Consider the following 22,426-nt stretch of genomic DNA (forward strand, 5'->3'; position numbering starts at 1 on the left):
TAATAGTGGGGTACTATGGGAAAAGATGCATCCATTTGGCACTTCTGGCTGAAGAGAGTTGCCAATGTCTTTTGCACTTGTGTGCTGGGCTTCCCCATCATTGACAATGGGAATATCTGTGGAGCTTCCTCCATCCGTTAGCTGTCCTCCACTATTGGAGCTTTGACCAGATTTGATGGTTGTGGGATTGCTTAGCTCTGTCTTTGCTTTGCTGCTCTGTTGTTCAGCATAGATTGTCGTTCTGTGTTGTCATTTCAGCCATGCTGGGTGGTGCTCCCGGTTATGCACTTCTACACAACATTGTTGGTCATCTGGCTTGATGCTGATGGAAGAGTGCAAGTTGTGCTGTGGAATGCAACTCTGCTGTTGCTGATGACTACATCGATCATGGACACCCACTTTTGAGCTCTGGATTTGCTCCCATTGAGCACAGGTGGTAGTGCCACAAGACACTGTGGAGGGGTCTTCAGTGTAAAGGCTACACTTCACCTCAAGAAATGTGCAGTGGTCACTCCTACCAATTCCCTATATTACAGCAGTGACTACAGTTCAAAAGTATCTCATTTGGTTGTAAAACCCTTGGGAACATCCTATGGTCATGAAAGGTCCAATATAAAAGCAAGTCTTTACCTGTCGCATTTGTCCAAAAATAGATTGGTGAGAACGAGGTCAAGTTGGTTACTCCCTCATGTTGGTGTTCTCACGTGTGCTGCAAGTCCTGTCTGGCAGCTATGTCCTTCAAGGCACTGCCAGATTGGTCAGTACTTCCAAGCCACTCTTGGTGAAGGACGTCATTGTCCATCACTGAGTACATTTTGTTCCCTTGCTTTTCCTCCTAATTTCCTTCAAGTGGTATTCATCATGGAGGAGTACTGAGAGAGGGGTCGGTGGCAGGTAACAGGAGGTTTCTTTGCCCATGTTTGGTATGAAGCCATGAGACTTCATAGGGTCTGGAGTTAATGTTGAGGACTTCCAGGGCCACTCCCATTGGACTGTACCACCGTGCCTGCATCTCTGGTAAGTCTGGGACGGGATATACCCAAAGATAGTGATGGTCGACTCCAACATTATATAACTTCAAGCCTGTTCCTGTCACGGCAGGCCTGAGACTGGTGGTGGTGCAGAGCCAAGGTAGAGTTAAAAGTACCTTGTGGGAGGTAAGTGGAATGTATACGTAGGCTTAAATGTGACTTTTACATTCTAGCACCCTTGAGATAAAGGCCAACATTCTATTAGTCCTTTTGATTACTTTTTGTACTTGTGGACTAGTTTTTATTTTATGCATATGAATTCCTAAATCTCTTCGATCCTCCTAGCCTGTCACCATGAAGAAAATATTCCGATTTGTCTTGGATCCAAAGTGGATGACCTGACATTTCCCCACATTGAACTCCATCTGCTATAATTTTGCCCTTTTTACTTATCTGTCCATGTTGGTTTCAACCTCTTGTTCCCATCTACACTATTTACTATACCTCCTAATGCAGAACATCTGGTGCTGTGGCTCCACTGCTCTCGGAGTGCATAATTACAGTATAATGTGTTGACGTAGAACATTTTCATAAAGATAGGAAGGATTGACAGTAAATGTGTGCAGACATGGGATTTAGATATCCAGATATGGAAACGCTTTAGCCGCTTTTTGAGTTCTTGATGCCACATGCAGTTCCTGAAGAAGTGGGAGCAGGCTGTCTATTCCACATCATCCAACAATTGCCAGGGAGAGGGTTGGAGTCGGTGGCTAAGGGAATGGAGTTTGTGGGGGCGACCAAAGACATTTGCCTCGGTCCTCCCAATATTTAGATGGATGTTGGAAAAGCATATGAGGTGAGAGTGGCTGCCCTTGGCAGAATTTGACCAAGTGTGGCATCAGGGAAAACTCTCCAGAAGCTGGAGTCATACCTGGCACAAAGGAAGATGGTTGTTGGAGGCCAATCATCTCAGCCCTAGGACATTGCTGCAGGAGTTCCTCAGGGTAGTGTCCTTGGCCCAACCATCTTGAGCTGCTTCATCAATGGCCTCCCTCCATCATAAGGTCAAAAGTGGGAATATTTGCTCATGATTGTGCCATGTTCAGTGCCATTTGCAACTCCTCAGATAATGAAACAGCTTTTGCCACATGCAGCGAGGCCTGGACAACTTTCAGGTTTAAGTTGATAAGTGGCAAGTAACATTCATGCCACACAAGTGCCAGACAATGACTAAGTCCAACAAGAGAGAGTCTAAGCACCTCTTAACATTCAGTGGCATTGCCATTGCTGAATACCCCCACCATCAACATGCTGGGGTGGCGGGGTGAGGGCGGTGCGGGTGGTGGTTTACCATTGACCAGAAACTTAACTGGACCAGCCATATAGTATTATGGCTACTAGAGGCTGGGTATTCTCTGATGAGTAATTCACCTCCTGACACCCCAGAGCCTTTTCACCATCCACAAGACTCAAGTCAGGAGTGTGATGGAATATTTTCCACTTACGTGGATGAATGTGCTGCAAGAACAGACGAGAAGCTCGTCACCATCCAGGGCAAAGCAGCCCATTTGATTGGTATCCCATCATCTTAAGCAGTCATTCCTTCCAGCACTGGCACACTGTGGCTGCAGTATATACCATCTACAAGATGCGCTGAAGCAACTCTCCAAGGTTTCTTCAGCAGCACCTTCGAAGCCCACAACCTGTACCACAGAGAAGGACAAGGTGCATGGGAACATCACCAGCTGCAGTTTTCCCTCCAAGTTACATGCCATCTTGACTTGGAAATATATTGCTGTTCCGTCATCGTCACTGGGTCAAAATGTTAGAACTCCCTACGTAACAGCACTGTGGGTGTAATTATACCACACAGACTGCAGAGGTTTAAGAAGGTGGCTCACAACCACCTTCTCTAGGGCAATTAGGATTGGGAAATAAATGCTGGACTTCCCAGAAACATCACATTCCACAAATGGATTAAAAAAGAATCATAGACAGTGGAGGGGAAGAGAGAGATGGTTGTGAGATGCAGCTGGCTGTTAATTTACATTTGGAACCAGAATGGTAGAAGGCAAAATAGATGTGTCTTTGGTCTTTTCTCCATCCAGTAACTTCTCTCACTAGTTTTGGATTTCTTAACCAAATAGCCAGCACATGCTTTAATATACATTAATGATCTGGACTTGGGTGTATGGCGCAGAAATTCAAAGTTTGCAAATGATATGAAACTCAGAAATGTAGTAAGCAATGAGAAGGATAGTAAAAGACTTTAGGAGGACGTGGACAAACCGGTGAAGTGGGAAGACACGTGGCATGAGAATTTAATTTAATTGAATGCAGAGAAATGTGAAGTGATATACTTTGTTTGGAAGAATAAGGATAGCCAATGTAAACTAAATGGTACAATTTTAAAGCGTTGGGGGGGGTGGGGTTCAGGAATGGAGAGATCTTTGGGTGTATGTACACAAATATTTGAAAATGGCGGGACAAGTTGAGAAGGCTGTTAAAATAAAAGGGATCCTTGGCTTTATTAATAGAGTACAAAAGCAAGGAAGCTATGCTAAATCTTTATAGAACACTGGTTAGGACTTAGCTGGAGTATTATGTTCAGTTCTGGGCACCACACTTTAGGAAAGCCTTGGGAAGGTTGCAAAAGAGATTTACTGGAATGGAACGGGTGAGAGACATCAGTTATTTGGAAAGACTAGAGAAGCTGGGATTGTTGTTCTTGGAGCAGATAAGGCTAAGAGGAGCTTTCACAGAGGTGTTCAAAATCATGAACAATTTTGATAGATTAAATAAGGAGTAACTATTTCCAGTAGGAGAAGGGCTGGTAACCAGAAGACGTCTTTAAAGGGATTGGCGAAAGAACCATAGCAACCTGGGGAGACGTTTTTTATGCAGCAAGTTGTGATCTGGAATGTATGCATTATCTGAAAGGGTTGTGGAAGTAAATTCAATAGTAACATTGAAAAGAGAATTGGATAAATACGTGAAGGAAAAATATTTACAGGAATATTGAGGAAGAGCAGAAGGTAGTGAGATTAATTGGATGGTTCTATCAAAGTCAGGGCACAGGCACAGTGGACTGCATGGCCTCCTTCTGTGCTGTATAATGCATTATTCTATGACACTGAATATTACTGTTGAAGTGGCTGGTAGGAGGCACAAGAGAGTGCAGGTTTGCATGCCCTTGGATTTATAATTTCCTTTCTCCTTAATGTTTAACAGCTCTCTTCTGCTGCCTCTTGTGCTTGTCATAATTTTTATTGTAGGTTTCATTTACTTTTTAATGAAAGTCATATTTCAGGCAGTTGCAGTAAGCCAAAATTCAGTTGATTTTCCTCTTCTACGTAACTGTGTAGATTATTTTGGTTTCATTGGGTTGGAAAGACGAATATTGTATTTCAGATAGTTCTAAAATATTGCATTTCAGAAGTTTTTTTAACATGTAACCCAGTATGCATGGAACTGGCAAAATATTTTGCAGTTTCCTTCTAATAAATATAAATAACTTCAGAAGAAATGTGGTATTTTCCAAATTATGCTGGAGTAGGGATTCTGTGTAATGGTGACTGAAACCAATATTGGAGTTATACTCAGCTATACCTCAGTCAATTCGTAATTTATTCTTGTGAAAAAGGAGAAACTGACAAAGAAAATGTCTTCCTTTTCAGACTAAAGAAAATGTCACTGCTACTGTTACGGAACTGAACATTATTTTAGAATCAAGTGAGTGTTGTGATTTGAGCCAATTCATATCTAGGTAAGGTCTCAACAAATTTCTTTTATTAATGATGTAAATAGATTTATATTAACTCTATGTATTTGCTTCTGTCTTCATCAATTCCTCCTCCTCTTTGAAGAAGTCATTATCCATTTCATTATATAAACATGTATCAAATAGCAATTACAACAAAATATCTTGCTTTCAGATGCAATGTAGTATACCAATAGCTCCTTGTTTGGCCCTTAACAATTACATATGTTGAACATATAATTCACTGAGTAATGGTAGACTTTCGGTATCAGGACAAGAAAACCCATGATCTGATTGAATGGTGGACAGACTAAATGGGCTGAATGACCTACTCCTGTTCCTAAAATCAAATCTCATGCGATAAGGTCACAAAATATGTGTTGCTTCTATAAATATCAGAGGGTGTAATAGATTTTTTTTATTTTTTGCTTATCTTTTACTTCAGAATGATACAGGTGAGAAAGTCAGTTGAGCTATCTTGGGTCATCAATTCATAAACACACTGCAGTCCCCTGATCATTGCATGCAACTTTTTCTTAAATTATTCCCGGGCTTTTACACCCATTATGCAGATGTCTATTCCACATATTGATCCAGCTTTGAAGAGCTCCCTGACATGAGTCCTCAGTTTGCCTTTTACTGGTTTGAACCTGTGCTCTGTTCTAAAGTCGTTGTTTAATTTGAAGTATTATTTTATCTGTACTAGTTATTTTATATACTTTTTGAAGGCCACTTTTCCATCCCATCCTCTCATGACCCAAGGATCCAGGTTTCTCCAGTATTTTGATTCAAATCATAATTCAGTCCTCTTATGCTAGGGAGAAATCTTGGTGTCCTTTCTTGGAAATATCGCAAGGGCTTGAATGTCTCCTTTATGTCTCATTAACAGAACTAGAGATAGTAGTCAAACTGTCATCTAACCCAACAGCTATAGAGTTTGAGCATGACTTCCTCCAATTTATGCACTACTCTTTTGATACTACACTTCCTCCCAGTGCTGCCAGAGTCTAGGAACCCCCTCGTGGACCACCGTGCCAGTAGTCTCTGATTCTGGCACCTGTTCCCCTGTGCTCCTAGATGCCAGGACATTCCTTTTGGGAGCTTCCCCCTCCCAATGTTCTCAGATTCAGTGACCACACTTTCTGTCTCCAGTGTTCCCAGATCTCAGATGTGTTTTCCTCACTGTTTGCTCCTTCTCCAATGTCCCAAAATCCAGGCCGCTCACAGTACTACCATATTGCTGAAACCCAAGCATCCTGAAAAATGCATACCTGAAACCTCTTTCAGTTTAGATACCCCATATGTGTGTGCTCCAAGGTCCTGGTATTTCCACAATGTTGTTATAAGCTGTTAAGCCGCTGGAACATCTCAAAGCGCTCATACCCTGGAACTCCAGCCTTAGTGCTTGGAGACCCAGGGAACCTTCTCTTTGTGCTTTCACATCTCTGGAGATTGCCTATGCACTCCTTAATGCTGCAAGACCTCAACATTTTCCCCAGTATTGAGCCTCCAGTGCTATCAGATTTGTGGGTTTTCTACAGTTCAGAGAAACCCTAGCAGCATTCTCAATATTGCACCATTTTTCTGAATTCCCCCCCCCCCACCACAGATCCTGGCAACATACCCGATGCTCTCTCCCATTACTCCCAAGCCTCCAAAATTGCCCTGTATAGCAAACGCATGCTTGAAATCTGAAGCTAAAACGGTTAGAATATGAACAGGAGATCCATCAGCAGTTCAAAGGGAAAAGTAGGCAAACTGTGGAATTCTTCAGTACCACTGAGTCACTTAGAGCCCAGCCCTCAGTTGATTAGGAAATGACTTGGTAATCATTTTTGAAAAGATAACTTTTTGATTTTAATACTTTATCTGTTTATTGATCGAGTAATTAGATCTAATAACTAATTTCTGTGCTTTTCAGATTTTTTTTCCCTTAGATTTGTACAGTGGAGGAAAATTTTAAAATCTTGTTTCAAAGTTTTGAAATGGATAGAATTCCTTAGGTAGCATTTTTCACTAATCTCCTGAACCCTCCCCAAACATACACTACTTCTGATATTGGTCTTTTGTGCATCCCCCCCGCCCCCCGCCACCCCATACTTCGGCCTACTATTGGCAGCGGTACCTTGAGTCATCTTTCTTATGTCTGATGTAGCGCAACAACTATAATTTTCCTTTCAGGTGGTTAAGCCAGGTAATTAAGTCAGGAGTAACAGATTAAGTCGCTGTAATGCTCCTTCATATCTGTGAATTGGACATTGAGTAGCTATCCGTTTGGCCTGTTCTGGATGAGCACAGTCGCACACTGGAGGGATTTAAATTTTTTATTCATACATCAAGTATCCACATTTTCCATCGTTTTTGGGATGTGGTTTCTGGTTGCCCATGAGTTTCATGGAAGGTCCAAGCCAGGGACCCTCTGCATCGGGTCTTTCACGAGGTGTTTGTGACTGCTTGTGGACTCTATTTGTCTTTCCAAGCTTCATTAGAGATTATTGAAGGTTAAGTGCACGTGTCCAAAAAGGTCTGTGGGACTTCAAGTGGTGATGAGGGACATTGTTCAAGTCCTGGTGGATGGGGAGATGCTCGTTTCCCTCAACTTGCTGGACTTCCCTGAGGGTTGCAGGAACGCGGTGAAGGTATAGAGGAGAAATTTGCAAATATGAAGTCAATGCAAATTGGGGGGAAAACTACACTGGTTGGAGTGATGCTTAGCACGAAGGTAAATGGCTGTGGTTGTTTGAGGCCAATTATCTTACCTCCAGGACATCGCTGCAGGAGTTCCTAAGGGAAGTGTCCTAGGCTCAGCCATCTTCAACTGCTTCATCAATGACCTTCCCTCCAACATAAGGTCAGAAGCGGGGATATTCCCCGATGATTGTAGTGTTCAGTACCATTTGCAAGTCTTGATACTGAAGCATTCTGTGCCCACGTGCAGCAAGACCTGGATAACATTCAGGCTTGGGCTAATAAGTGGCAAGTGACATTCATGCCACATGAGTGCCAGGCAATGATCATCTCCAAGAGAGAATCTAACATTTTCCCTTGACATTTAACAGCATTACCATCGATGAATCCCCCACCATCGACATCCTGGGGGTTGCCATTGATCAGAAACTTAACTGGACCAGCGTATATATACTGTGACTACAAGAGCAGGTCAGAGGCTGGGAATTCTGTGGCAAGTAACTCAACTCATCTGACTCCCCAAAGCCTGTCCACTATCTACAAGGCACGAGTCAGGAATGTAATGGAATACTCTCCACTTGTCTGGATGAGTGCAGCTTCAACAACACTGAAGGGGCTCGACACCATCTAAGATAAAGCAGCCTGCTTGATCGGCACCCCATCCACCACCTTCAGCATTCACTCCCTCCACTACCGGTGCACAGTGGCAGCAGTGTGCATCATCTAGAAGATGCACTGCAGCAACTGGCCAAGGCTCCTTCGACAGCACCTTCCAAACCCGCGACCTCCTCTATCACTTAGAAGGGTAGAAGACACATGGGAACACCACCACTTACAAGTTCTCCTCCAAGTCACACGCCATCTTGCCTTAGAACAATATCGTTATTCCTTCACTGTTGCTGGGTCAGAATCCTGGAACTCCCTCCCTAAAAGCACTATGGGTGTATCTACAGCACATGGGCAGTGGTTCAAGAAGGTGGCTCACCACCACCTTCTTGAGGACAAATAGGGATGGGCAATAAATGCTGGCTTTTCCAGTGATGCTCATATCCCAAGAACAAATTGAAAAAACATGGGTAGCCAGGGTGTTGGGATTGACTTGAGGGTTCCATTGATATATCGCACTGCAGTGTTCAGTTGGACGTCAAGTTAAATGTGGCTATTTCTGCTCCACACTGGTGCGCACTACTGAACCACAGACTACACGGGCTGATGTCTGAAGTGCTGATGCTTGTCCTTGCCAGTTTCTGGAACAGGTTAAACTTGTCTTTCTCTTGGCAGCCATTTTCTTCAGGTTGTTGTGGAAGATTAGTGTGTGGTCCAGCTTCACTCTGAGATAGGTTGGAGTGGGTTCATGATGCACAGTATTGCTGCAGAAGATCACTTTCATGTTGTACTTAGTGTTATCAAGATGGAATTGAGTGACTATTGTTTTGTGGGGGTTTGGCTTGAGCTTTAATTTCCAGAAATATTACTCCCTGATATTTAGGTCCCTGTTCAAGGTGGTTTCGGTGTCGTTGAAGGTGTCTGCATGCGTTGCCAGGGTAAGGCCATCCATTTAGGCAAATTTGTGCAACTTAGTTGATGACATAAAGCAGAAAATGCTGGAAATACTCAGCATATCTGGCAGCATCTGTGGAGAGCGAAACAGAGTTAATGTTTCAATTCAATGGCCTTTGAGAACTGGGAAAAGTTAGAAATATAATTGGGGGAGGGTGGAAAAAGAACGAAAGGGAAGGTCTGTGATAGGGCGAAAGATGAGAGACATTAAATGACAGAAGAGTTGGTGGGGCAGAGTCAAAAGGAGTAGTAATGGGACAAGTAACGAAACAAAAGGTGTGTCCAGAGAAGGTGTCAATGACAGAATAATGAACAGCTATTGTCCGAGAGCAAAAACAAGAGAAAAATGAGATTAAGGTTGAAATATGCAAATAGAAGGAATCAAAATGGGGGCAGAGATTATGGTCTGAAATTGTTCAACTCGGTATTGAGTCCAGAAGGCTGTAATGTCATGCTTGCGGACTGACTGGAGGTGTTCCGCAAAGCAGTCATCTATTCTGCATTTGTTCTCTCCAGTCTCGAGCAGACCACATTGTGAGCAGTGAATACAGTATACTAAATTGAAAGAAGTACGTGCAAATCTCTGTTTCACGTGGAAGGAGTGTTTGGGTCCTTGGACATTGGGGAGAGAGAAGGTAAAAAGGCAGGTGTTGCATTTCCTGCGCTTGCATGGAAAGGTGCCATAGGGAAGGGTGCGGGGTGTTGGAGGTGATGGAAGATTGGACCAGGTGTAGCAGAGGAAATGCTCTCTTTGGCATGCTGAAAGGGGAAGGTGGGGTGGGGGTGGCATTATGTGTTTGGTGCTGGCATCACGCTGGAGGTGGCGGAGGATGCCATTTTGCTCTCCACAGCTGCTGCCAGACCTGCTCAGTTGTTCCAGCATTTTCTGTTTTTATTTCAGATTTCCAGCATCTGCAGTATTTTGCTTTTGTATTAGTTGACGACATGTCGCTTATGGAGACTTTGAAGAGCATCAGTGCGAGTATTGAGCCTTGTGGCAATCCATTGTTGATGAGTTGTGGCGAGCTGACTTTGTTGCCAAAATGGACACAAGGCCACCTAGTGCTCAGCATTATCCATAGCAGGTATAGTATTTTGAGGCAAAAGGCGATCCTTGAGGGCTACTGTGTCAGTTCTGTAGAGCAGACTGTTTCATAGGCCTATAACTGGTCTGCTGGTCTTGGGATTTTTTCTGCAATCCAGCCTCTGCTTTGTAAGCGCCAGAACTTGGCCACAGCAGCTGCAATTAGGCTGGAATCCCATTTGTTCTTTGGGATCACTGACTCAACAAGTGGGCTGATTCTCTGGAGGATGGAATGTTCCAGGAGTTTATAGGTTGTACGCAGGAGTGATAGTGGCCCAAGACTCTGGAATTCCCTCCCTCTACCCCTCTGCCTCTCCACTCCCTCAAGGCCCTCCTTAAAGCCCACTCCTTTGACCTCTTCAAGTATCTTTGTCTTGCCATCCATTTTTGTTTAATTACACTTCTGTAAAGCAGCTTGGAGAAATTTTCTTCATTAAACTTGTTATCTAAATGCAAGTTGTTATTGAAGGTGAAAACATTCATGCTTTCACTAAATATAACTATAAAATAATGTATGGCCAATATGCATTCCAAATACATGCAGATTTGCTTAAAGCAAAGTCCAGAACCAATAAAAATTCTCAAACATCTGTATTTTAATTATGGCTGCAGCTAATGACTACAGTTTTGTCCTGGAAAAAAATCTGTTTCTGTGTAGGGGTGACTGAATTATGTGGTTAAAATCTGTCCTGATTTGAGACTTTTTAGTGGTTTGCTTTATGCAAGGGCAGTGTATATTGAGTAAAACCTTTTTATTACCTTTAAAACTTTTTTCTTGAATCATTTTTGCAGTCAGAGGTGCTCCACGTAGACACCTCATTAGAACGTGCAAAGTGTTGTATACAGCTTAGTGTTGTGTCTGAAAGAAGTTTCTTTGCATTTATACTGTGCCAAAATGTTATGTAACATGGCAACATTTAGGCACATCTGGAAAATATTATGCTGAATACGGACTTTATGTTGGCAAAAATCTGTGAAGGAAAATTACGTTCAGTTGGGTAATAAATCTTAGCCAAGATTTAGGTGTCAGTGTATTTGGGCATGTTTTTTTATTCTCCTAAGAGTATATATTCTTTTAAAAACAGAATACTTCATTCAAATATTTATGGTTTTCATATTCATGTAATATGTTTCACATGGGAATTTTTTCCACTAGTTCTGCTGTGTCCATTGAATTAGGGGCAAAATTGGTGTTGGGTGCTAGTGCAAAATGGGAAATAGTGAATTAGGAACCCAGTTTACACCCTGTCTGATTGAAGTGAACAGAAAAGAAAATTAGCTGGAGTGTAAGACAGGTTGTTTTATTGCCCATTTTACATTACTGCCCAGGACCAATTTCACTCCAATTTGTGGTTTCTGTTCTATTGGATAGGTTTATTTTTCGTTTAGTTTCTTCAGCAGCAAGACAGAGTTGAGAGGCCTGTGTGCAAGTTGCTTGGCCAATTATCTCACCATAGCATCGCCCAGTTCCACCCCTACCTCAGTTCATCTGCTGCCTGAAAACCTCACCCTGCCTTTGTTACCTCTAGACTTGACTATTTCAATGCTTTCCAGGCAGGTTTGCCATCTTCCACTTTATATAAACTTGAGCTCATCTAAAATTCTGCTGCCTGTATCTTGTACCAAGTCCTGTTCACCTATCACTCCTGTGCTTGTTAGCCCACATTAACTCCAAGTTCAGCAATATCTTAATTTTCAAATTTGCATCCTTTTTTTCAAATCTCCTCGCCCCTCCTTATTATCATCTGTAAGCTCCTCCAGCCCTACAACCCACCAAGATCTCTGCATGACAATTCTGGCCTCTTGGATATCCACTGTTTTAATTGCTGCATCATTGGTGGCTATGCCTTCAGCTGTCCAGAGCCTCTGCTCTGGAATTGCCTCTCTAATCTCGATCTCTCTACCTCTCTCTCCTCTTTTAAGATGCTCCATAAAACCTACCTCTTTGATTAAGCTTTTGGTTACCGGTCCTAATATCTCTGTGTGACTTGGTGTCAAATGTTCTATGATAGCACTCTTGTGAAGCACCTTGGGACATTTTACTACATTAAAGGTACTATCTAAATGCAACTTGTTATGATGGAGAGTGGGTTATTGATGAACATTACCCTGAGGAATTACTGCAGTGATGTCCTTAGGCTGAGATGCATGAATAACAGCCGTAACTATCTTCCTTTGTGGTAGATATGACCCCAGCCACTGTGGAGTTTTCCCCCTGAATCCCATTGACTTCTGTTTTACTAGAGTTCCCCGGTGTCAAGAGTACAAGAAATAGGAGCAGGAATATACCATATGACCCATCGAGCCTGCTCTGCCACTCAGTATAATCATGGCTGATCTTAGGCTTCAGTTCCACTTTCCTGCCCGCTCGCCATATCCCTTGATTCTCCGAGGGTCCAAAAATCTGTCCATATCAGCCTTAAATGTATGCAGCGATGGAGCATCCACAACCCTTTGGGGTAGAAAATTCCAAAGATTCACAACCCTTTAAGGTAAATAACTTCTCATCTCAGTCCTAAATGATCAGCCCCTTGTCCTGACACTGTGCCCCCATGTTTTAGATTCCTTGACCAGCGGAAGCAATCTGTCTACCCTATCCAGCCCCTTCAGAATCTTGTATGTTTCAATGAGATCGCCTCTCATTCTTCTAAAGTCCAGAGAATATAGCCCCAATTTACTCAACCTCTCATCATAGGACAACCTCCTCAGCCAAGGGACCGATTTAGTGAACTGTAAAGAAAATATGCTATGCCAAATGAGAATTTTTAATTCATTGGTTGGAAGCCTACATTAAACTTTTAAAAAGGGAGAGCTGGGATCCTACATTTAACTTTTAAAAAGCTGGCAGCGAAGATGGCCACCATAATTTGCATTGAAATACCTTATATTCCAGTACATCGAATTGGAAACACATGTCTAACGAGGATCCCACCCAGGACAATGGTTTGGATAACAGATTATCCAATATCACCCTCATTAGCGGGACATTCAAAGCTATCTTGAAGCATTCATTAGTGGAGATGTACCGCCATGGGGGAAACATTGAAACAATGAGACCCCAAGAGAGAGTAAGAATACTTGGACTTGAATCTAATTAAATTGCAAATGAGAACCTGGACAATCATGTGACAGCATCCCAATCAGTGAAAATTAGCAGCCTTTTGCTGCAAAGGGACAGGCTGCTGAGACTTCGGTGCAGAATATAGGGGATCTCTCTTCCTCTCTCTCTCTCCTCCCCCCCCCTCTCTCTTCCCCCCCTCTCTCTTCCCCCCCTCTCTCTTTCCCCCCCCCTCTCTTCCCCCCCCCTCTCTTCCCCCCCCCCTCTCTTCCCCCCCCCTCTCTCCTCCCCCCCTCTCTCCTCCCCCCCTCTCTCTTCCCCCCCTCTCTCTTCCCCCCCTCTCTCTTCCCCCCCTCTCTCTTCCCCCCCTCTCTCTTCCCCCCCTCTCTCTTCCCCCCCTCTCTCTTCCCCCCCTCTCTCTTCCCCCCCCTCTCTCCTCCCCCCCCTCTCTCCTCCCCCCTCTCTCCTCCCCCCCCTCTCTCTTCCCCCCCTCTCTCTTCCCCCCCTCTCTCTTCCCCCCTCTCTCTTCCCCCCTCTCTCTTCCCCCCCCTCTCTCCTCCCCCCCCTCTCTCCTCCCCCCCCTCTCTCCTCCCCCCCTCTCTCCTCCCCCCCTCTCTCCTCCCCCCCCTCTCTCCTCCCCCCCCTCTCTCCTCCCCCCCCTCTCTCCTCCCCCCCCTCTCTCCTCCCCCCCCTCTCTCCTCCCCCCCTCTCTCCTCCCCCCCTCACTCCTCCCCCCCTCACTCCTCCCCCCTCACTCCTCCCCCCCCCCTCTCTCCTCCCCCCCCTCTCCTCCCCCCCCCTCTCTCCTCCCCCCCCCTCTCTCCTCCCCCCCCCTCTCTCCTCCCCCCCCTCTCTCCTCCCCCCCCTCTCTCCTCCCCCCCCCTCTCTCCTCCCCCCCCCTCTCTCCTCCCCCCCCTCTCTCCTCCCCCCCCCTCTCTCCTCCCCCCCCCTCTCTCCTCCCCCCCCTCTCTCCTCCCCCCCCTCTCTCCTCCCCCCCCTTCTCTCCTCCCCCCCCCTTCTCTCCTCCCCCCCCCTTCTCTCCTCCCCCCCCTTCTCTCCTCCCTCCCCCTTCTCTCCTCCCCCCCCCTTCTCTCCTCCCCCCCCCTTCTCTCCTCCCCCCCCTTCTCTCCTCCCCCCCCCTTCTCTCCTCCCCCCCCCTTCTCTCCTCCCCCCCCCTTCTCTCCTCCCCCCCCCTTCTCTCCTCCCCCCCCCTTCTCTCCTCCCCCCCCCTTCTCTCCTCCCCCCCCTTCTCTCCTCCCCCCCCTTCTCTCCTCCCCCCCCCTTCTCTCCTCCCCCCCCTTCTCTCCTCCCCCCCCCTTCTCTCCTCCCCCCCCTTCTCTCCTCCCCCCCCTTCTCTCCTCCCCCCCCTTCTCTCCTCCCCCCCTTCTCTCCTCCCCCCCCTTCTCTCCTCCCCCCCCTTCTCTCCTCCCCCCCCTTCTCTCCTCCCCCCCCTTCTCTCCTCCCCCCCCTTCTCTCCTCCCCCCCCTTCTCTCCTCCCCCCCCTCTCTCCTCCCCCCCCTCTCTCCTCCCCCCCCCACTCTCCTCCCCCCCTCTCTCCTCCCCCCCCCTCTCTCCCCCCCCTCTCTCCTCCCCCCCCCTCTCCTCCCCCCCCCCCTCTCCTCCCCCCCCCTCTCCTCCCCCCCCCTCTCCTCCCCCCCCCCTCTCTCCTCCCCCCCCTCTCTCCTCCCCCCCCCCCTCTCTCCTCCCCCCCCCCGCTCTCTCCTCCCCCCCCCCGCTCTCTCCTCCCCCCCCCCGCTCTCTCCTCCCCCCCCCCGCTCTCTCCTCCCCCCCCCCGCTCTCTCCTCCCCCCCCCCGCTCTCTCCTCCCCCCCCCCGCTCTCTCCTCCCCCCCCCCGCTCTCTCCTCCCCCCCCGCTCTCTCCTCCCCCCCCGCTCTCTCCTCCCCCCCCGCTCTCTCCTCCCCCCCGCTCTCTCCTCCCCCCCCGCTCTCTCCTCCCCCCCCGCTCTCTCCTCCCCCCCCCGCTCTCTCCTCCCCCCCCCGCTCTCTCCTCCCCCCCCCGCTCTCTCCTCCCCCCCCGCTCTCTCCTCCCCCCCCGCTCTCTCCTCCCCCCCCGCTCTCTCCTCCCCCCCCGCTCTCTCCTCCCCCCCCGCTCTCTCCTCCCCCCCCCGCTCTCTCCTCCCCCCCCGCTCTCTCCTCCCCCCCCGCTCTCTCCTCCCCCCCCCTCTCTCCTCTCCCCCCCCCATCTCCTCTCCCCCCCCTCTCCTCCTCCCCCCCCCTCTCCTCCTCCCCCCCCTCTCCTCCTCCCCCCCCCTCTCCTCCTCCCCCCCCCTCTCCTCCTCCCCCCCCCTCTCCTCCTCCCCCCCCCTCTCCTCCTCCCCCCCCCCTCTCCTCCTCCCCCCCCCCTCTCCTCCTCCCCCCCCCTCTCCTCCTCCCCCCCCTCTCCTCCTCCCCCCCCTATCCTCCTCCCCCCCCCTATCCTCCTCCCCCCCCCTCTCCTCCTCCCCCCCCCTCTCCTCCTCCCCCCCCCTCTCTCCTCCCCCCCCTCTCCTCCTCCCCCCCCCTCTCCTCCTCCCCCCCCCTCTCCTCCCCCCCCCCCTCTCCTCCTCCCCCCCCTCTCCTCCTCCCCCCCCCTCTCCTCCTCCCCCCCCGCTCCTCCTCCCCCCCCCTCTCCTCCTCCCCCCCCCTCTCCTCCTCCCCCCCCCTCTCCTCCTCCCCCCCCCTCTCCTCCTCCCCCCCCCTCTCCTCCTCCCCCCCCCCTCTCCTCCTCCCCCCCCCTCTCCTCCTCCCCCCCCCTCTCCTCCTCCCCCCCCCTCTCCTCCTCCCCCCCCCTCTCTCCTCCCCCCCCTCTCTCCTCCCCCCCCCTCTCTCCTCCCCCCCCTCTCTCCTCCCCCCCCTCTCTCCTCCCCCCCCCCCTCTCTCCTCCCCCCCCCGCTCTCTCCTCCCCCCCCCCGCTCTCTCCTCCCCCCCCCTCTCTCCTCCCCCCCGCTCTCTCCTCCCCCCCCTCTCTCCTCCCCCCCCCCTCTCTCCTCCCCCCCCGCTCTCTCCTCCCCCCCCCCGCTCTCTCCTCCCCCCCCCCCCGCTCTCTCCTCCCCCCCCGCTCTCTCCTCCCCCCCCGCTCTCTCCTCCCCCCCCGCTCTCTCCTCCCCCCCCGCTCTCTCCTCCCCCCCCGCTCTCTCCTCCCCCCCCCGCTCTCTCCTCCCCCCCCGCTCTCTCCTCCCCCCCCCGCTCTCTCCTCCCCCCCCGCTCTCTCCTCCCCCCCCCGCTCTCTCCTCCCCCCCCGCTCTCTCCTCCCCCCCGCTCTCTCCTCCCCCCCCGCTCTCTCCTCCCCCCCCGCTCTCTCCTCCCCCCCCGCTCTCTCCTCCCCCCCCGCTCTCTCCTCCCCCCCCGCTCTCTCCTCCCCCCCCGCTCTCTCCTCCCCCCCCCGCTCTCCTCTCCCCCCCCCCATCTCCTCTCCCCCCCTCTCCTCCTCCCCCCCCCTCTCTCCTCTCCCCCCCCCCTCTCTCCTCTCCCCCCCCCCATCTCCTCTCCCCCCCTCTCCTCCTCCCCCCCCCTCTCCCCTCCCCCCCCTCACCTCCTCCCCCCCCTCTCCTCCACCCCCCCCCTCTCCTCCTCCCCCCCCCTCTCCTCCTCCCCCCCCCTCACCTCCTCCCCCCCCTATCCTCCTCCCCCCCCCTATCCTCCTCCCCCCCCCTCTCCTCCTCCCCCCCCCTCTCCTCCTCCCCCCCCCTCACCTCCTCCCCCCCCCCTCCTCCTCCCCCCCCTCTCCTCCTCCCCCCCCCTCTCCACCTCCCCCCCCCACTCCTCCTCCCCCCCCCCTCTCCTCCCCCCCCCCCCTCTCCTCCTCCCCCCCCCTCTCCTCCTCCCCCCCCCCTCTCCTCCCCCCCCCCTCTCCTCCTCCCCCCCCCTCTCCTCCTCCCCCCCCTCTCCTCCTCCCCCCCCCTCTCCTCCTCCCCCCCCCTCTCCTCCTCCCCCCCCCTCTCCTCCTCCCCCCCCTCTCCTCCTCCCCCCCCTCTCCTCCTCCCCCCCCCTCTCCTCCTCCCCCCCCCTCTCCTCCACCCCCCCCCCTCTCCTCCTCCCCCCCCCTCTCCTCCTCCCCCCCCCCTCTCCTCCTCCCCCCCCCCGCTCCTCCTCCCCCCCCCCTCTCCTCCTCCCCCCCCTCTCCTCCTCCCCCCCCCCTCTCCTCCTCCCCCCCTCTCCTCCTCCCCCCCCTCTCCTCCCCCCCCCCTCTCCTCCCCCCCCCTCTCCTCCCCCCCCTCTCCTCCTCCCCCCCCCTCTCCTCCTCCCCCCCCCTCTCCTCCTCCCCCCCCCTCTCCTCCTCCCCCCCCCTCTCCTCCTCCCCCCCCCTCTCCTCCTCCCCCCCCTCTCCTCCTCCCCCCCCCTCTCCTCCTCCCCCCCCCTCTCCTCCTCCCCCCCCCTCTCCTCCTCCCCCCCCCTCTCCTCCTCCTCCCCCCCCCCCTCTCCTCCTCCCCCCCCTCTCCTCCTCCCCCCCCCTCTCCTCCTCCCCCCCCCTCTCCTCCTCCCCCCCCTCTCCTCCTCCCCCCCCTCTCCTCCTCCCCCCCCCTCTCCTCCTCCCCCCCCCTCTCCTCCTCCCCCCCCCCTCTCCTCCTCCCCCCCCCTCTCCTCCTCCCCCCCCCTCTCCTCCTCCCCCCCCTCTCCTCCTCCCCCCCCCCTCTCCTCTCCCCCCCCCCCTCTCCTCTCCCCCCCCCTCTCCTCCCCCCCCCCCTCCTCCCCCCCCCTCTCCTCCCCCCCCCCTCTCCTCCCCCCCCCCTCTCCTCCCCCCCCCCCTCTCCTCCCCCCCCCCCCCTCTCCTCCCCCCCCCCCTCTCCTCCCCCCCCCCCCCTCTCCTCCCCCCCCCCCTCTCCTCCCCCCCCCCCCCCTCTCCTCCCCCCCCCCCTCTCCTTCTCCCCCCCCCTCTCCTTCTCCCCCCCCCTCTCCTCCCCCCCCCCTCTCCTCCCCCCCCCTCTCCTCCCCCCCCCCTCTCCTCCCCCCCCCCTCTCCTCCCCCCCCCTCTCCTCTCCCCCCCCTCTCCTCTCCCCCCCCTCTCCTCCCCCCCCCCTCTCCTCCCCCCCCCTCTCCTCTCCCCCCCCTCTCCTCCCCCCCCCCTCTCCTCCCCCCCCCTCTCCTCCCCCCCCCCTCTCCTCCCCCCCCCCTCTCCTCCCCCCCCCTCTCCTCCCCCCCCCTCTCCTCCCCCCCCCTCTCCTCCCCCCCCCTCCTCCCCCCCCCTCTCCTCCCCCCCCTCTCTCTCCTCCCCCCTCTCCTCCCCCCTCTCCCTCCCCCTCTCTCTCTCCTCCCCCCTCCCTCCCCCTCTCTCTCTCCTCCCCCTCCCTCCCCCTCTCTCTCTCCTCCCCCCTCCCTCCCCCTCTCTCTCTCCTCCCCCCTCCCTCCCCCTCTCTCTCTCCTCCCCCCTCCCTCCCCCTCTCTCTCTCCTCCCCCCTCCCTCCCCCTCTCTCTCTCCTCCCCCCTCCCTCCCCTCCTCTCTCCTCCCCCCTCCTCCCCCTCCCTCTCTCCTCCCCCCTCCCTCCCCCTCCCTCTCTCCTCCCCCCTCCCTCCCCCTCCCTCTCTCCTCCCCCCTCCCTCCCCCTCCCTCTCTCCTCCCCCCTCCCTCCCCCTCCCTCTCTCCTCCCCCCTCCCTCCCCCTCCCTCTCTCCTCCCCCCTCCCTCCCCCTCCCTCTCTCTCTATCTCCCCTCCCCCCCAGGTGACCCCTTGGGGCATTTGAAGCTTGCCTGCTGGCTGGAAAAGATCCAATACAAAGACCCCTGGGAGAAGACCACCTGCTCCACTGTCTCCAAGAACACCTACCAACCATTGACTTCAGGGTCACAACCTCAGCCAGAAGACAACTGAATTAACAGACACCACAGACTGTATATTTTTAAATTTGTTCTTAACTCTAATTCAATCCAAACTATTTCTCATCACTCTGTAATCTATTTGTGTGTGTGATTCTCATGTGGGTGTGTGAGTGAAGGTGTAGTGTAATTTATTATTTTATTCAGATCGGGTTTTTGGTTAAATACAATAAACTCACCTCTTACTTAATTAAACTCAAGAAAACCTGTCCAATTGGTTCTTTTATGATCACAACAAAGGTAAAAGGTTAAACACTCACTGAAATGGTCAGCACATCCACTGTTTAAAAGGAAATCAACCCTTTGTGGTCAAACAAAGGGGAAGGACAAGAGGGGAGCCTTGCTATCCCTTCTCACTTGATCGTAACAGAACCCTTCGCTGTACTGCCTCCAATGCAAATAACTTGTCACGGAATTTTTTTTTCTCCTCTGATTAAAACAGTGTGCATTTAAGACACTGTTTAAAAACAATGTGCCGTTTAAAAACTAAGAGGCACAGTGTGCCATCTGTACCTGTTTCCTAGGCCAAGAGAGAGAGCTCACATGGTGTACTGTACCTTTTAACTGTGTGTGTTAACCAACTAAAACAGCTTTGAACGAGACACCAGCGAAACGTGCTTACTGTAGGAAGGAGCTGTCTATTTCTCTTAGCAGAAAAACTATATTGAGTTACAGGTTGTGTTTGCCTAAGTAGAGAAAAAAAACCCTAGAAAAAGATAACTTGCCCTTTTTTTATTCATTCATGGGGATGTGGGCATTGCAGGCTCGGCCAGCATTTATTGCCCATTCATAATTGCAATTCAGAAGGTGGTAATGAGCTGCCTTCCTGAACTGTTGCAGTCCATGTGGGGTAGGTACACCCACAGTTCTGTTAGGAAGGGAGTTCCAGGATTTTGACCAAGTGACAGTGAAGGAACGGCGTATAGTTCCAAGTCAGGATAGCATGTGGCTTGAAGGGGAAATTGCAGGTCATGTTGTTCCCATGCATTTGCTGCCCCTGTCCTTCTAGTTGGTAGAGGTTGTGGGTTTGGAAGGTGCTGTCTAAGGAGCTTTGGTGAGTTGCTGCAGTGCATCTTGTAGATGGTACACACTGCTGCCACTGTGCGTTGGTGGTGGAGGGAGTGAATGTTCAAGGTGGGTGGGGTGCCAATCAAGTGGGCTGCTTTGTCCTGGCTGGCGTCAAGCTTCTTGAGTGTTGTAGGAGCTGCACCCATCCAGGCAAGTGGAGAGTTTTCCAACACACTCCTGACTTGTGCCTTGTAAATGGTGGACAGACTTTGGAGAATCAGAAGGTAAGTTACTCGCCACAGAATTCCTAGCGCCTGACCTCTTTTGGCCATGGTATTTATATGGCTACTCCAGTTCAGTTTCTGGTCAATGGTAACCCCCAGGATGTTGATAGTGGGGGATTCAGTGATCGTTATGCCATTGAATGTCAAGGGGAGTTGGTTAGATTCTCTCTTCTTGGAGATGGTCATTGCCTGGCACTTGTGTGGAGTGAATGTGACTTGTTATTGAGGCAGTAAATTCCACTTCAAAACTCTAAGAATTCTCTGCCTCAAGAGTGACTCTCTGTCGTCTGTTTGTGTTTGCTGGAATTTTCAGTAAAGTTTCTACTGAGAGACTGCTGTTTTTTAAAATCCGAGTGGACCCGTTGCTCTACTCCTTGTTGGAGGAACTGTGTGACGCCTGTTGCAGCCGAAGTGCTGTTAATGTCTATCAAGTAAAGACTGTTCATCAAATCTGCCTGGAGACTTTGTGTGGCATCTGACTGTTCTGATCTGAACACCTCGACCAGGAGCATAACTCCTAAAGCCTTACAACCCAGTTATTTATTTATTCTTAAGAAACAGCTAATTTTTAAAAACACTATTTTTAAAGCTGGTGAACTGTCGATTTTTGAATGTCCGTGTGTGAATGGGGGTGTTAGGATAAATAAGAAGATATATGGTCTTTAGACATAAATTTATCTTGATAGTGTTTAAGATTTAGTTTATTAATAAATAGTTTATTTGTTGTCTAAACCTGGTTTGGTCTGTTTTATTCTGGGGGGGTTACTAAAGTGTTTAATTTGGCTAATTTCCGATAGGTGGGAAAACTTTAATAATATGCTGCGACCTGTGAAGTATTGGGACTGAAGTGATAATATTATTCCTGCCTTGGTCGTAATAATATCCTTTCTTAAATATGGAGACCAAAGCTGCTCACAGTCCTCCAGTTATGGTCTCACCAAAACCCTGTACAATTATAGCAATACTTCTCGATTCCTGTTCTCCAATCCCCTTGCAATAAAGGCCAACATGCCATTTGCCTTCCTAATTGCTTGCCGTACCTTCATGCTAACTTTGTGTTCCTTGTACAAGCACGCCCAAGTCTCTTTGAAGATCAATACTTACGAGTTTCACACCTTTTTAAAAAAAAAATTCTGTTTTTCTATTCTTATGATCAAAGTGAATAACTTCATACTTCCCTATATTATTTTCCCTGCCATCTTGTTCCCAGTCACTTAACCTCTCTATATCCTCTTTGCAGCCACTCTGTGTCCTCCCCATAGCTTACCTTTCCACCTGCCTTTGTATCATCAGCAAATGTAGATACATTACTCTCTGTCTCCTCATCTAAGTCATTAATAGATATTGTAAATAGCTGAGGCCCCAACACTGATCCTTGCGGCACTCCACTATTCATAGCTTGACAACCCGTTTGTGCCCACTGTTTGCTTCCTGTTCCTTAACCAATCCTCTGTCCGTGCTAATATATTACCCCCAACTCCATGAGCCCTTTAACCTTTTGCATCACTTTTACTTGAGTGCTGCCTTAATGACAAGGGCAATCGCTCTCACCGAACCTCTGGAATTCAAATCTTTCGTCCACATTTGGACCACAGCTGTAATGAGTTTGAGAGCCGAGTGGTCCTGGCTGAACTGAAATTAAGCATCTACACTTCTGGCTGAAGATGGTTGTGAACGTTTCAGCCTTGTTTGTTTCACTTGTGTGCTGGGCACAGCCATTGTTGAGGATGGAGATGTTCATGGAGCTTAGCTGCTCACTTGTCTATCACCGTTCATGACTGAATATGTTAGAATTCAAGAGCTTTCCCTTGATCTGCAGGTTGTGGGATCACTTAGCTCTGTCTTTATGCATATTGGTTCCTGGTTGGCTCTTCATTTTCAGGCTAGCCTAGTGCTGCTCCTGTTTTTGTATACTCTTCATTGAATCAGGGGTTGGTCATCTGGCTCAATGGTGATGGAGGATTGAGGATATGTTGGACCTCATGCATGCTTAGTTTGAGCTGCTCGATTGGTTCCTAATCTGTCCCACGTAGCATGGTGTGTCACATGATTAAATGAAATGTGTCGTCAGTGTAAAGACAGGACTTGACCTCCACAAGAGCTATGGTGGTCACTCTTAGTAATACTGTCATGTCTGTGACAAGTAGATTGGTGAAAATGAGGTCAAGTAGGTTATTCCTTTATGGTTTTTTCACTGTGTGCT

General features: G+C 50.8%; 1 protein-coding gene across 2 annotated transcripts in view; it reads left to right on the top strand.

The window, feature by feature from the left end:
* cenpp (centromere protein P) overlaps nt 1-22,426 on the top strand; it is a 392,661-nt gene that overhangs the window by 29,283 nt on the left and 340,952 nt on the right. For both annotated transcript variants that reach the window (XM_068051890.1, XM_068051891.1), the window contains exon 5: nt 4,649-4,737. In XM_068051890.1, the coding sequence (XP_067907991.1) occupies nt 4,649-4,737 (89 nt within the window). The remainder of the gene's footprint in view (nt 1-4,648; nt 4,738-22,426) is intronic.

Source organism: Heterodontus francisci, chromosome 19 (genome assembly GCF_036365525.1).
Source record: "Heterodontus francisci isolate sHetFra1 chromosome 19, sHetFra1.hap1, whole genome shotgun sequence".
In the NCBI taxonomy this organism is placed as follows: domain Eukaryota; kingdom Metazoa; phylum Chordata; class Chondrichthyes; order Heterodontiformes; family Heterodontidae; genus Heterodontus; species Heterodontus francisci.